Source organism: Sphaerodactylus townsendi, linkage group LG13 (assembly GCF_021028975.2).
Source record: "Sphaerodactylus townsendi isolate TG3544 linkage group LG13, MPM_Stown_v2.3, whole genome shotgun sequence".
In the NCBI taxonomy this organism is placed as follows: domain Eukaryota; kingdom Metazoa; phylum Chordata; class Lepidosauria; order Squamata; family Sphaerodactylidae; genus Sphaerodactylus; species Sphaerodactylus townsendi.
Window position 1 is genome coordinate 2,555,172 of NC_059437.1, and position 13,732 is coordinate 2,568,903.

Consider the following 13,732-nt stretch of genomic DNA (forward strand, 5'->3'; position numbering starts at 1 on the left):
GCCGTGGCTTTTGAGTCCAGGCCTTTCATCAAGCCCAGTGGCCACTCCAAACTGTGTCATCAGGGCTCTCTTGTGCCTCAGCGACTTTCTGATGAGGTTTGGCTCTTTTCTTTTCTAGGTTGGCATCACGAAGGTGTTTGCAGAAGTGCTTCCTTCCCACAAAGTAGCTAAAGTGAAGCAGCTGCAGGAAGAAGGGAAGCGGGTAGCGATGGTGGGGGATGGCATCAACGACTCCCCTGCCCTTGCCATGGCCAACGTTGGGATTGCCATCGGCACCGGCACTGATGTGGCCATTGAGGCAGCTGATGTGGTTTTGATTAGGGTGAGTCACAGATTTGAGCTCGGGGTCTCATGCAGCAGGTGAGGAAATTGCTTCTTTTTCCCTTCAAAATAATCATGAAGCAACACCGGGAGAAGATTTGGCCTGTTGTTTCCGTTAGTGGGGAAAGGAATGATTTAGATGCCCGGCAGCTTTTACATGCATATATTTAGGACTTAGACACAGAGGACAGTGCTGGAAGATCCTGATTTCTCTCGTAGCAGGTGACCATGTTGTGCGCATGGCGGGAAGGAAGCAGGTGTGGCATCGAATGTTCCTATTGCGTTAATACTTGGGAGGCACTTTGTATGTTTCATTTGCCACGTTTGTGTTTCATTTGCCTACTGCATCTTAACCTACTGCATCTGTGTATGGTTCTCCAGTTGCACAGTGGCAGATAGGAAGGCGCTCCAAAGGGTGATCACTATTGCACAAAGGATTATCGGCTGCCCTCTCCCCTCCTTGCAAGAACTCTATAATTCCCGAAGCCTAAAACAAGCCCAAAATATTCTGAGGGACCCATCTCCTCCAGCACACTCTCTTTTTGAACTGCTACCATCTGGCAGACGATACGGGTCTATCAAAACTAGGACAAAGAGGCTTAGAGACAGCTTCTACTCTAGAGCTGTGGCTATGCTAAACTCCATGGCTTCGTGTTGATGTGTTTGGGGCTGTGTAGGGATGGGTGGAGGAAGGGGGAAGTGAAGATGGGGCATGAGTCTGAAATGGTGTGCATCAAGGAAAGCTGCTGTAAATTTCGTTGTGCGTGCACAATGACAATAAATGCTTATGCTTATGCTTATGTTTAGCCTGTAGTGTAAGAGGGCCCCATCTCTGACTAAGCTTTCCTTGTAAATGCTTAATTGGCAGAACGATTTGCTGGACGTGGTGGCGAGTATAGATTTATCAAGGAAGACTGTTAAAAGGATACGGATCAACTTTGTCTTTGCTCTCATTTACAATCTCATTGGAGTTCCTGTAGCGGCTGGTACGTAGCTCCCATTGGCCATCTGCCTTACTGTGCCCATTTTTCCTTGGCCTGTTATTTCTGAGTAGGTATCAATAGCGAGTTCCTTAGGAGGCAACTGTGTGAAGTACCTGGGAGCTGCCTTCAAAATAACCCCTTCAAAAAAAACACCAGAAGCCTGAACTGGTGGCTGAGTTCTTGCTTAGATGCTGCTTGAAGCAATCTTGGGTTGAGGGGAGAGCGGGCTTCTCATTTAAGCATTGCAAAAAGGAGAAGGAGAAGAGTTGGATTTATATCCCCCCTTTCTCTCCTGTAAGGAGACTCAAAGGGGCTTACAAACTCCTTTCCCTCCCCGCCCCCCACAACAAACACCCTGTGAGGTAGGTGGGGCTGAGAGGTCGCCGAAGAACTGTGACTAGCCCAAGGTCACCCAGCTGGCATGTGTTGTGGAGTGCACAGGCTAATCTGAATTCCCCAGATAAGCCTCCGCAGCTCAGGTGGCAGAGCGGGGAATCAAACCCATTCCTCCAGATTAGAGCGCGCCTGCTCTGTGTCACTGCTGCTCCCTGCCTAGTTCACTCCACGCACTTGCGCCACAGCACTACACCACTGATCCTTACTCGGTTCTACTCTGTCACATTCTGTCCCACATCTGCCCCACACGATGAGTGTTCCCTGCCTTGTCTTCGGGCTGGTTCCCTCTCCCGCTTTCCTGCATGGAGCGCTACACGCTTGCCCTGCCCAGTTTCCCTCAGCGTGCTTTATTCCTTTTTGTGTTCACACCATTTGACACTCAGTTGCTTCTCTTTCATAGGCGTCTTCCTCCCCGTCGGTTTGGTTCTGCAGCCGTGGATGGGCTCTGCAGCCATGGCAGCCTCCTCCGTCTCCGTTGTGGTGTCCTCTCTTCTGCTGAAATTGTACGTGGGGCACCCCTGAATTTCTCACTTTCTTGGCGACACGCGACCTTTAATGACTGCGTTTTAAGGAAAGCTCTGTCCTTCCAAAAGGGAGGCATTCATACCTTTTAGAAGAAAGCAGGTAGGACAGTGATGGCGAACCTTTTCGAGACCGAGTGCCCAGATTGCAACCCCAAACACACTTATTTATCGCAAAGTGCCAACGCGGCAATTTAACCTGAATAATCCCCTCGAGCAGGGGCCAGCCTGCCATAGCCTCCAGCAAGTCCCACTTGCACCGCTCTGCGCCTCTCCAGCATCTCTGCTGCCTCGCCCCCCCCCCCCCCGGCAGCAGCCACTTGGAGCACAGGCACCAGGCCTGCCAGCTGAGTCCTCCCTGCTCGCTGAGGTGCACGCACATCAAGTCCAGCGGCCCAGGCCTGCCTAGATGTGGGGGGGCAATTCCCCCCCCCCCCCACAAATGACGAACTCTGTGTGCACGTGCCCACAGAGAGGACTCTGAGTGCCACCTCTGGCACCCATGCCATAGGTTCGCCACCACCGAGGTAGGACTTCCCTTCCTATGTCTGAGTGGATCCTTTGTCTGAACCAACACCCCCACCCCACCCAGCATCTTTTAAAGGCAGCCAACAGAAATGGAAACCTGTATGGATGGCATGATGTGTGTGTGAAGTGCTGGTAAGTCGCAACCAACTTTCAGTGACTCGAGGAAGAAGCTTTTATGGCCAGGGAGACGGCAGACCTCTCGTGCCATCTTATCAGGCCTGCAAATCGCTGCTCCTGTTCCCTTCAGCAGGGAGTCCCCAACCACGACTAGCCTGAACCTTCTGTCACTTGCACATTCTCTGAAGTCTGGCTCGGTTGCTCCTGTGCGTCTTCCTTATCCTCGCTGAGAAGGGAGAGAACTTCAAATCGATTTTGTAGGTTTAAGCTCAAAGAATGCTCCCTAGTCCCTCTATTGCAGTGATGGCGAACCTTTTCAAGACCAAGTGCCCAAATTGCAACCCAAAACCCACTTATTTATCTCAAAGTGCCAACACGGAATTTAACCTGAATACTGAGGTTTTAGTTTAGAAAAAACGGTTGGCTCCAAGGCATCCGTTCCTCAGGAGTTAGCTTAGTGAAGCAACCATGCGTGAATCACGATCCTAGGAGGGTTTACTCAGAAGCAAGCCCCATTGTCAGCAACCGAGCTTACTCCCAGGTAAAGGATCATGCCCAGGCCAGCCTAGATATGTGTTTGTGGGGGGTGATTTTCCACTCCTCTCCCACATGATGAACTCTGTGCCATAGGTTCGCCACCACTGCTCTATTGAATTCCTTTGAGTCACATTTTTCCAATTGCCCACCTCCAGCGTTTGAGAGCTGCCATCTTCCTCTGAGAGATCCCCGATGCGTTCCTCACCCGGTACCGTCAGCTCCACTGTGTCGATGAAATCTTCCTTTTTCCTAATGTCTTGAAGCGTAGATATTTCCGCCTCAAGCTGCTGGACTTTCTCCTCTAAGAGAGCAACCAACTTAACTTGCTGCAGGTGTAGCTCCACACAGCCTCCGGCAACAAAACAGACATCCCGCAGCTGTTGCCAGTAACTGCAGCAACTCCCCCACCAGCCATATTTACCAGTTCAGTAGGGCAGGGCCTCCTGTAAGAATTTCTCAGCTAAAAATTTCTTAACTCTGCTAGCAGCTGGGACTCTGGTGCCACCTTCGGCACTGGGTCCCAGCACTGGGGGTGAGGGGAGGTGGCTCCCAGAATTAAGAACATAAGAACAAGCCAGCTGGATCAGACCAGAGTCCATCTAGTCCAGCTCTCTGCTACTCGCAGTGGCCCACCAGGTGCCTTTGGGAGCTCACATGCAGGATGTGAAAGCAATGGCCTTCTGCGGCTGTTGCTCCCAAGCACCTGGTCTGTTTAGGCATATGCAATCTCAGATCAAAGAGGATCAAGATTGGTAGCCATAAATCGACTTCTCCTCCATAAATCTGTCCAAGCCCCTTTTAAAGCTATCCAGGTGAGTGGCCATCACCACCTCCTGTGGCAGCATATTCCAAACACCAATCACACGTTGCATGAAGAAGTGTTTCCTTCTATTAGTCCTAATTCTTCCCCCCAGCATTTTCAATGGATGCCCCCTGGTTTATCAATTACCCCTCCATCAGAGTATTTGTGTGTGTCCCCCCGCCAGATAGGGCACTAAGTCTTTTCCTTGACCGATTGTTTTGTTCAGTGCGTATTTTTTCAGTTGGTAAAGGCGAGCTTTCTTTTCCCCTCTTCATCAGCTACAAGAAGCCTACCTTTGAGAATTATGAACTGCGTGCCCGTGGTCAGACACGGCTGAAAAGCCCTTCAGAAATCAGCGTCCACATTGGAATCGATGAAACTGCTCCGGGGTCGCCCAAATTGAGTCTGATGGACCGTATCCTCAACTACAGCCGAGCCTCGATAAACTCTCTCCTCTCCGACAAGCGATCTCTCAGCAACATAGTCCTCAGTGAGCCAGACAAGCATTCGCTTCTCATTGGGGACTCCCAGGAAGAAGATGACACCGTTGTCTGAAAAGACACTCTCTGTGGAGTGGGCGGAGCCTCCCTTTGTGTGCTGACCAATCTCTCGTGAAGGTTGGCCCAGCTGTATTTTTAAGTGCTTTTTAAAACTCACACATTTTCTTGGGGATTAATTGCCCACTTGGACGGGGACGTTGGTTTTCAACATGCACACATCTAACTCAGAACATAGACCGTATCTGCACTGCTTTGCCAGTATTACCCTTCAGAGCAAAAACAGAATGCAGCCGCATGTCCCGGAAGTCAAAGCTGGGCTCCTACGCTGAGCTGTCACTCAAATTATTGTCTGATGAAGACACCACCATTTGGGGGTGTGGCCGTGGTGCTGCCGGCACGTGGCTCTTGGCTGTTTCTTGGCATGTTGCTTGGCATTTAGAGTGTCGATGACGATGCCTACAATTAGTGGACACTTTTTAGTAGACAGATGTGCCTTATTGCAGAACATTCAGGATTCCTCTTCCTCACCTTGTGAAAGGGAGTCAGAAGAAAGGTTTGTCCTTGGCATGGACAGAAAAAAGAGAATCCCTGTTTGGGTTCTCTCCCATTTTGCACTCCTCCCGAGGGCACTCCACGTGCAGGCGGGGAGTCTGGGGTTTCTGCTCCCGGCTCAGCCTCTGCCTTATCAGAAAGTAAGCTATGAAGGCTGTTCCCCATCCTCCTTTTCCATTCGTGTGACTTGAAAGAGGAAGGGAATCAAGACAATGGGATGTTGCTTAGTTCTGTAGTTTGTGACCAGGCAGACGTTATCAGAGACTGTTTGGACGTTACAAGGAGAGCCCCCTCCCCCTGCTCCTTCGGGTTGCTTCCCTTCCTGCATCTTGAGCACACTCAAACACGGCAGGCATCAAACCTCCTGCCTTCTTTTTTCTCTGAGCGATGGATGACGGGGCTGATTCCACCTTCCTTCTGCCAGCTCCCCAGTCCATTCCGCTGTTTGGCCACACGAGTCCTGTAGCCTCAGGAGCAATCCTTCCAGGGTCAAAGCAACCGTGGGTGGGTGGGTGGGTGGGACATGGGGGCCATCTGTGTATCTTCTGTTGCCGCTAAAGGGGATAAAAGCTTAAGGCAGTGGTGGCGAACCTTTGGCACTCCAGATTGGCCATGCTGGAAGGGGCTGATGGGAATTGTAGTCCATAACATCTGGAGTGCCAAAGGTTCGCCACCACGGGCTTAAGGGATGGCTCTGAGCATTTTTTCCATTGGTGAAGAAAAAGGAGGAAGTGTACCCCTCTGACCACCCAAAAAAACCATGGGACCTGGAGGGACAGAAGTCACGGGGCGAGGACTATAGCGAGGAGGGGAACTGAGCAGAAGAACTGTCTGGATCAAACTATTAGTGCCCTTTGCCCTCAATGTAATAGTCTCAAATTATCCTAACTGGCAGAGTGTTGTTGCCTTCAATTCTAGGCATGGCCAGTGCTGTAATGTCAGCACCCCCCGGACTGTGCTAAGTCAAAGTAAACAATCTAAACCATTCTGATGGTTTTCTCGTTTTCTGGCTAGATTATGATCTTTAAGGCCCCAGAGCCCTTCGGGGGTTGTGCGGTTTATCAAGCCTAATAAATAATAAAAAAATAATAATAATAGCATGACTCTTCTGACCAAGAAGTGAAATTAGTGCTTAGTATTCTGCAGTTCCCACCACGTTTTTGCAGATTAGCGGATGCTGTGCACTAATGCTGTACTAGGAAGGCTTCCTAACCGATAGCCAAATAGTGGCTGGGTGCTGTGAACGAGAGATTTCTGGCAGTTGTGGATTTTCCAGACTGTGTAGCCGTGGTCTGGTCGTTTTAGCTCTTAACATTTCACCTGCATCTATGGCTGGTATCTGCACTATGCCACAGAGAGAATCACATCTTACCGTGACATGCCTCTGAAGATGCCAACTGTAGATGTGAGGGAACTGTTAGGAGCAAAAACTACCAGACCACAGCTCCACTGCCCACAGCCAACCCACAACAGCCAGTTGATTCCAGCCATGAAAGCCTTCAACAATACAAGGAGCAGCCCATTGATGAGGGAAGTCCAAAGTTCAGGGAACTTTGGCTGAAGTGAGAATTAACAGAAAGTCACAGACTCAGTCCAGCAAATTTGAAGTGTGTTCTGTCTTGTGGATTTCATTGATGACTTTGGAATAAGTGGCCTGTAAGGAAAGTTGTCTTCATCGCACAAAGCAGGGATAGAGTTGGGGCATGTGGAACAAATAAGTAGCAGATAATTATGTGTTTTTCAAACTCGCTGAAGTCAGACTCTTCCCTCCCCCAAGACTAGGTAGACTAGGCTTTGCATGCATTCTACTGCTGCACGTGAGGACCTGGGATTGAAGGAAACAGCCCCATGGTGGCCCCTCTAAATCACAGGGCAGGGAAATATAAGAATAAAGTAGCTGCCATTTCTGAACACTGTTCTACCCAGGTCACAATGGGAGGGGAAGGCATTGAGGTTGGTCGTCCCCACGGAGTCTGAAGAGACCACCTCAGGAGCCTGCTCCTTCCTGGAACTTAACTGAATGTTTCAATGGGAAAGTTTTCTACTACTCTCTACTTCTCTACTCCATTTCTTTCCTTTTTCTTTTGCGACGCCTGCCCTGGCTGCTCGCTCCTGAGCCTTCACGTGGGACTGGTTTCCTTGTCTCATAGGAAGAATCGGTGAGCTGCTTTGCCTCGCTGAGTGGTGCCCCAGGCCCTCTTGGCACGTTGGAGGCAAACATGGGATTGGAATCCCATGTCGGCTGGATTGTCAGCTTGCGTGTCATGCTTTGTCTTATGACATGTAGTTAATGCCCTGCACCTCTTAAAGAAAACCGTACAGCCTTTGCACTAGATATTCCATGTCTAAAACTTGGGCTGCTGCTGTGAGCGCAATTTGGTCATGAAACCCTGGCAGCTGGACAGAGTGGGTAAGAAAGCTTTTTGAATGGTCTTGCAGCGTATTGGTTGATTCCAAGGATTACCCCTTCTGCAAAGTGGGGAGGGTTCCCTTCTGTTAAAAGGGGAGGAAGACTTCCCGCTCAGCAGAAGGGCGTCTGGGATCCAGCTCCAGTATTTTTTGGTTTGAAGCATAATCAGAGCCTACAAAACAACTGTTAAAAGTATCCCCAGTAAAGGAATCCAGTTTTTCTTCTGTACTTATTTTTCTATACTAATTTTTAAGGTATCTTCCCAAGCACTTAAATTGCGGGAGGGGGGGGGGGTCTTTTTGAAGATGGCATGGGGCTTCTTCCTGTGCTTTACAGTCATCCTTTTTTTATAGAGGTTCAACTAATGTTTTTTTTTTAATCCAGCCTTTCTGCGAAGGGAGGTAGGGTAGACGGCAAGATTCTCTTCTTCTCCATTTTATCTTCACAACATTTCTCTGAGGCAAGTTAGGCTGAAAGACGGAGATCAGAAAGTGAGCAACCACTAGAATGCATTGACTTAACAACGGACTCAGAGAAGTTAGAATGACGAGGTAGCAGGTTTTAAGTCGTGGTTATATCATGACTGGAATTACTCGAAGCCATATTGTAGCTGTTTTCCATAGGGAAGCAAAAACTGAGTTAATTGTTGTAGGTTTTCCACGACATCCAGTTGATTCCAGCAACAAAAGCCTTCAACAATACAAGAACTAATTTGGGTGCTGTGTGGTTGAAGAAGGCTGAAAGTCGGTATTCTAGTAGTATTTTCTTCCTGACGCCTCACTTCTGCATCTGTGGTTGGCATCTTCAGAGGCTTAAACGCTGTGGGAGCGAATGCTGCTAGAACACGGCCATACAGCCCGGAAACCACACAGCACCCCAGTGATTCCGGCCGTGAAAGCCTTCGACAATACAAAGAACTAAGTTGCTTGAAAATTGTGGACATCTGAACAAAATTCTGAGTTGAAATCAGATAGATTTTTGATAATTTCTGGAACTTAGAGAGCCACAGGGGCCAATTCTGTCCGTCAGTGGACGTATGGATATGCTTTGGAGGCAAGGGAAAAAAATTGATGGAAATCATGTTGCTGATTCATGAAACCCTTTGGGAATGTTTTATGTGTGTTTCCCTAAAGACCAGTCCCTGCTGCAGCTATGGAATATGGGCCACTGCATGCAATACTAGTCCAAATGGACTACAAAGCATGGAGCCAAAGGAGTGGCCCTTATTAGCTCTTGTTTTCCGGCTGCAGAAAAATCTGTCTCACTGGGAACTTTTTCCTCTCCAGTTGTACATTTTGCTAACTTTCTTAGAACAGCCATCTTAATATTTGTGAGTACTGCTTTGTACTTGGCTTTAAGTTAATACACCAAAGTTTGCTTTCCTGTCTTGAATGTACTGTGCTGAGAGAAAATGTAAATACGCTCTGCCTGTAAATAGATTTGTTTCCACTCTTGAACATACTTTGTTAGTGAGAAATTAAGTTATCATGTTTTAAAACAATTTAAAAGTCCAGCTCTGGGAAAAAACACCCCTGTGCATTATGTTAGTTGTATTTATATTTGTTGTTTTCTGTTTAGATCCCAGCAAGATTTCTGCATTCTGATTTTATTTAAATTGCTGAACTTCTGTATGGGCAGGAACGTGACTCAGAACTTGCTGCACTGTTATCTTCCACAATTCTTACCTGTTCTCCACCCCCTGCCCATTTTACAACACATTTGGCAAATAACTTGGTAGCATATCTTGTCTCGCCTCCTAGCTTGGCCATCTTTAAAATACTGCAGGTATCTCAATTAAATATACAGTTCTCCCTCTTTTAAAAACACACATACTTGCTTTTAAAAAAATGGCAGGCTACTTGGGGAATGAACTGGGTATACAGCCAGTTTTTGCTTTGGGCCAGGGGTGGCCAATCTATGGTGCTCCAGATGTTCATGGACTACAATTCCCATCAGCCCCTGCCCACATGGCCAATTGGCTGATGGGAATTGTAGTCCATGAACATCTGGAGCACCATAGGTTGTCCACCCCTATTTTAGGCAGAAACTGGTTCCTCTGAGCGGTTTCTTATTGAGAGGGAAGGGTACACTTAGCCATCCTGCCGAGTTTCACTTACATGGCAGGTTCACAGTGCGAATATTGAATGGTGGAAGACGAAACAGCTGGCGTTGCCCTGATCCTTGCAGGAATGATAGGGGGAAAATGACAGCGGTGTCTGTGTGCGCTCATCACTTGGCAATAAATCATATTGACCTTTCCTATTTGTCTTGACATGTAAAACATGGGCATGTTCATTTAGGAAATGGTTCGCTGACATACTTTGCCACATGTGGGACGTTGTGGCCTGCTGGATGACAGGCTTCTTTACATGTGACACAGCAGCCACATGTGTGTGCTACCAGACGGGAACTGTAAGGTGTCTGTGTCTGGGAGTGCATTCACCACATTCCCCCTTTAGTTTTTTGGATACATACCAAAACAAACAGTCAGTTGCCCAATTGCCTGGGGAAAATAAGAAGTGTTATGTCAGTGGTGGCGAACCTTTGGCACTCCAGATGTTATGGACTACAATTCCCTGTGGGGGGGGGGGGGGGTGGGGGGGGGGGGGGGTGGGGGGGGGGGGGGGTGGGGGGGGGGGGGGGTGGGGGGGGGGGGGGGTGGGGGGGGGGGGGGGTGGGGGGGGGGGGGGGTGGGGGGGGGGGGGGGTGGGGGGGGGGGGGGGTGGGGGGGGGGGGGGGTGGGGGGGGGGGGGGGTGGGGGGGGGGGGGGGTGGGGGGGGGGGGGGGTGGGGGGGGGGGGGGGTGGGGGGGGGGGGGGGTGGGGGGGGGGGGGGGTGGGGGGGGGGGGGGGTGGGGGGGGGGGGGGGTGGGGGGGGGGGGGGGTGGGGGGGGGGGGGGGTGGGGGGGGGGGGGGGTGGGGGGGGGGGGGGGTGGGGGGGGGGGGGGGTGGGGGGGGGGGGGGGTGGGGGGGGGGGGGGGTGGGGGGGGGGGGGGGTGGGGGGGGGGGGGGGTGGGGGGGGGGGGGGGTGGGGGGGGGGGGGGGTGGGGGGGGGGGGGGGTGGGGGGGGGGGGGGGTGGGGGGGGGGGGGGGTGGGGGGGGGGGGGGGTGGGGGGGGGGGGGGGTGGGGGGGGGGGGGGGTGGGGGGGGGGGGGGGTGGGGGGGGGGGGGGGTGGGGGGGGGGGGGGGTGGGGGGGGGGGGGGGTGGGGGGGGGGGGGGGTGGGGGGGGGGGGGGGTGGGGGGGGGGGGGGGTGGGGGGGGGGGGGGGTGGGGGGGGGGGGGGGTGGGGGGGGGGGGGGGTGGGGGGGGGGGGGGGTGGGGGGGGGGGGGGGTGGGGGGGGGGGGGGGTGGGGGGGGGGGGGGGTGGGGGGGGGGGGGGGTGGGGGGGGGGGGGGGTGGGGGGGGGGGGGGGTGGGGGGGGGGGGGGGTGGGGGGGGGGGGGGGTGGGGGGGGGGGGGGGTGGGGGGGGGGGGGGGTGGGGGGGGGGGGGGGTGGGGGGGGGGGGGGGTGGGGGGGGGGGGGGGTGGGGGGGGGGGGGGGTGGGGGGGGGGGGGGGTGGGGGGGGGGGGGGGTGGGGGGGGGGGGGGGTGGGGGGGGGGGGGGGTGGGGGGGGGGGGGGGTGGGGGGGGGGGGGGGTGGGGGGGGGGGGGGGTGGGGGGGGGGGGGGGTGGGGGGGGGGGGGGGTGGGGGGGGGGGGGGGTGGGGGGGGGGGGGGGTGGGGGGGGGGGGGGGTGGGGGGGGGGGGGGGTGGGGGGGGGGGGGGGTGGGGGGGGGGGGGGGTGGGGGGGGGGGGGGGTGGGGGGGGGGGGGGGTGGGGGGGGGGGGGGGTGGGGGGGGGGGGGGGTGGGGGGGGGGGGGGGTGGGGGGGGGGGGGGGTGGGGGGGGGGGGGGGTGGGGGGGGGGGGGGGTGGGGGGGGGGGGGGGTGGGGGGGGGGGGGGGTGGGGGGGGGGGGGGGTGGGGGGGGGGGGGGGTGGGGGGGGGGGGGGGTGGGGGGGGGGGGGGGTGGGGGGGGGGGGGGGTGGGGGGGGGGGGGGGTGGGGGGGGGGGGGGGTGGGGGGGGGGGGGGGTGGGGGGGGGGGGGGGTGGGGGGGGGGGGGGGTGGGGGGGGGGGGGGGTGGGGGGGGGGGGGGGTGGGGGGGGGGGGGGGTGGGGGGGGGGGGGGGTGGGGGGGGGGGGGGGTGGGGGGGGGGGGGGGTGGGGGGGGGGGGGGGTGGGGGGGGGGGGGGGTGGGGGGGGGGGGGGGTGGGGGGGGGGGGGGGTGGGGGGGGGGGGGGGTGGGGGGGGGGGGGGGTGGGGGGGGGGGGGGGTGGGGGGGGGGGGGGGTGGGGGGGGGGGGGGGTGGGGGGGGGGGGGGGTGGGGGGGGGGGGGGGTGGGGGGGGGGGGGGGTGGGGGGGGGGGGGGGTGGGGGGGGGGGGGGGTGGGGGGGGGGGGGGGTGGGGGGGGGGGGGGGTGGGGGGGGGGGGGGGTGGGGGGGGGGGGGGGTGGGGGGGGGGGGGGGTGGGGGGGGGGGGGGGTGGGGGGGGGGGGGGGTGGGGGGGGGGGGGGGTGGGGGGGGGGGGGGGTGGGGGGGGGGGGGGGTGGGGGGGGGGGGGGGTGGGGGGGGGGGGGGGTGGGGGGGGGGGGGGGTGGGGGGGGGGGGGGGTGGGGGGGGGGGGGGGTGGGGGGGGGGGGGGGTGGGGGGGGGGGGGGGTGGGGGGGGGGGGGGGTGGGGGGGGGGGGGGGTGGGGGGGGGGGGGGGTGGGGGGGGGGGGGGGTGGGGGGGGGGGGGGGTGGGGGGGGGGGGGGGTGGGGGGGGGGGGGGGTGGGGGGGGGGGGGGGTGGGGGGGGGGGGGGGTGGGGGGGGGGGGGGGTGGGGGGGGGGGGGGGTGGGGGGGGGGGGGGGTGGGGGGGGGGGGGGGTGGGGGGGGGGGGGGGTGGGGGGGGGGGGGGGTGGGGGGGGGGGGGGGTGGGGGGGGGGGGGGGTGGGGGGGGGGGGGGGTGGGGGGGGGGGGGGGTGGGGGGGGGGGGGGGTGGGGGGGGGGGGGGGTGGGGGGGGGGGGGGGTGGGGGGGGGGGGGGGTGGGGGGGGGGGGGGGTGGGGGGGGGGGGGGGTGGGGGGGGGGGGGGGTGGGGGGGGGGGGGGGTGGGGGGGGGGGGGGGTGGGGGGGGGGGGGGGTGGGGGGGGGGGGGGGTGGGGGGGGGGGGGGGTGGGGGGGGGGGGGGGTGGGGGGGGGGGGGGGTGGGGGGGGGGGGGGGTGGGGGGGGGGGGGGGTGGGGGGGGGGGGGGGTGGGGGGGGGGGGGGGTGGGGGGGGGGGGGGGTGGGGGGGGGGGGGGGTGGGGGGGGGGGGGGGTGGGGGGGGGGGGGGGTGGGGGGGGGGGGGGGTGGGGGGGGGGGGGGGTGGGGGGGGGGGGGGGTGGGGGGGGGGGGGGGTGGGGGGGGGGGGGGGTGGGGGGGGGGGGGGGTGGGGGGGGGGGGGGGTGGGGGGGGGGGGGGGTGGGGGGGGGGGGGGGTGGGGGGGGGGGGGGGTGGGGGGGGGGGGGGGTGGGGGGGGGGGGGGGTGGGGGGGGGGGGGGGTGGGGGGGGGGGGGGGTGGGGGGGGGGGGGGGTGGGGGGGGGGGGGGGTGGGGGGGGGGGGGGGTGGGGGGGGGGGGGGGTGGGGGGGGGGGGGGGTGGGGGGGGGGGGGGGTGGGGGGGGGGGGGGGTGGGGGGGGGGGGGGGTGGGGGGGGGGGGGGGTGGGGGGGGGGGGGGGTGGGGGGGGGGGGGGGTGGGGGGGGGGGGGGGTGGGGGGGGGGGGGGGTGGGGGGGGGGGGGGGTGGGGGGGGGGGGGGGTGGGGGGGGGGGGGGGTGGGGGGGGGGGGGGGTGGGGGGGGGGGGGGGTGGGGGGGGGGGGGGGTGGGGGGGGGGGGGGGTGGGGGGGGGGGGGGGTGGGGGGGGGGGGGGGTGGGGGGGGGGGGGGGTGGGGGGGGGGGGGGGTGGGGGGGGGGGGGGGTGGGGGGGGGGGGGGGTGGGGGGGGGGGGGGGTGGGGGGGGGGGGGGGTGGGGGGGGGGGGGGGTGGGGGGGGGGGGGGGTGGGGGGGGGGGGG

The 13,732-nt window shown here is 59.8% G+C and overlaps 2 protein-coding genes across 2 annotated transcripts in view; one reads left to right on the forward strand and one right to left on the reverse strand.

Annotated features, from left to right (window-relative positions):
- ATP7A (ATPase copper transporting alpha) overlaps positions 1 to 5,764 on the forward strand; it is a 69,901-nt gene extending 64,137 nt beyond the window's left edge. Inside the window, exons 20-23 of the mRNA XM_048513994.1 lie at positions 119 to 322; positions 1,190 to 1,307; positions 2,101 to 2,203; positions 4,484 to 5,764. Coding sequence (XP_048369951.1) covers positions 119 to 322; positions 1,190 to 1,307; positions 2,101 to 2,203; positions 4,484 to 4,760 — 702 coding nt within the window. The 3' untranslated portion in view covers positions 4,761 to 5,764. The remainder of the gene's footprint in view (positions 1 to 118; positions 323 to 1,189; positions 1,308 to 2,100; positions 2,204 to 4,483) is intronic.
- The window catches only part of MTMR8 (myotubularin related protein 8), a 62,651-nt gene continuing 51,662 nt past the window's right edge, over positions 2,744 to 13,732 (reverse strand). Inside the window, exons 15-16 of the transcript XR_007246013.1 lie at positions 7,037 to 7,044; positions 2,744 to 2,754 (exon numbers count right to left, since the gene is read on the reverse strand). The gene's annotated coding sequence lies outside the window, so the exon portion shown is untranslated. The remainder of the gene's footprint in view (positions 2,755 to 7,036; positions 7,045 to 13,732) is intronic.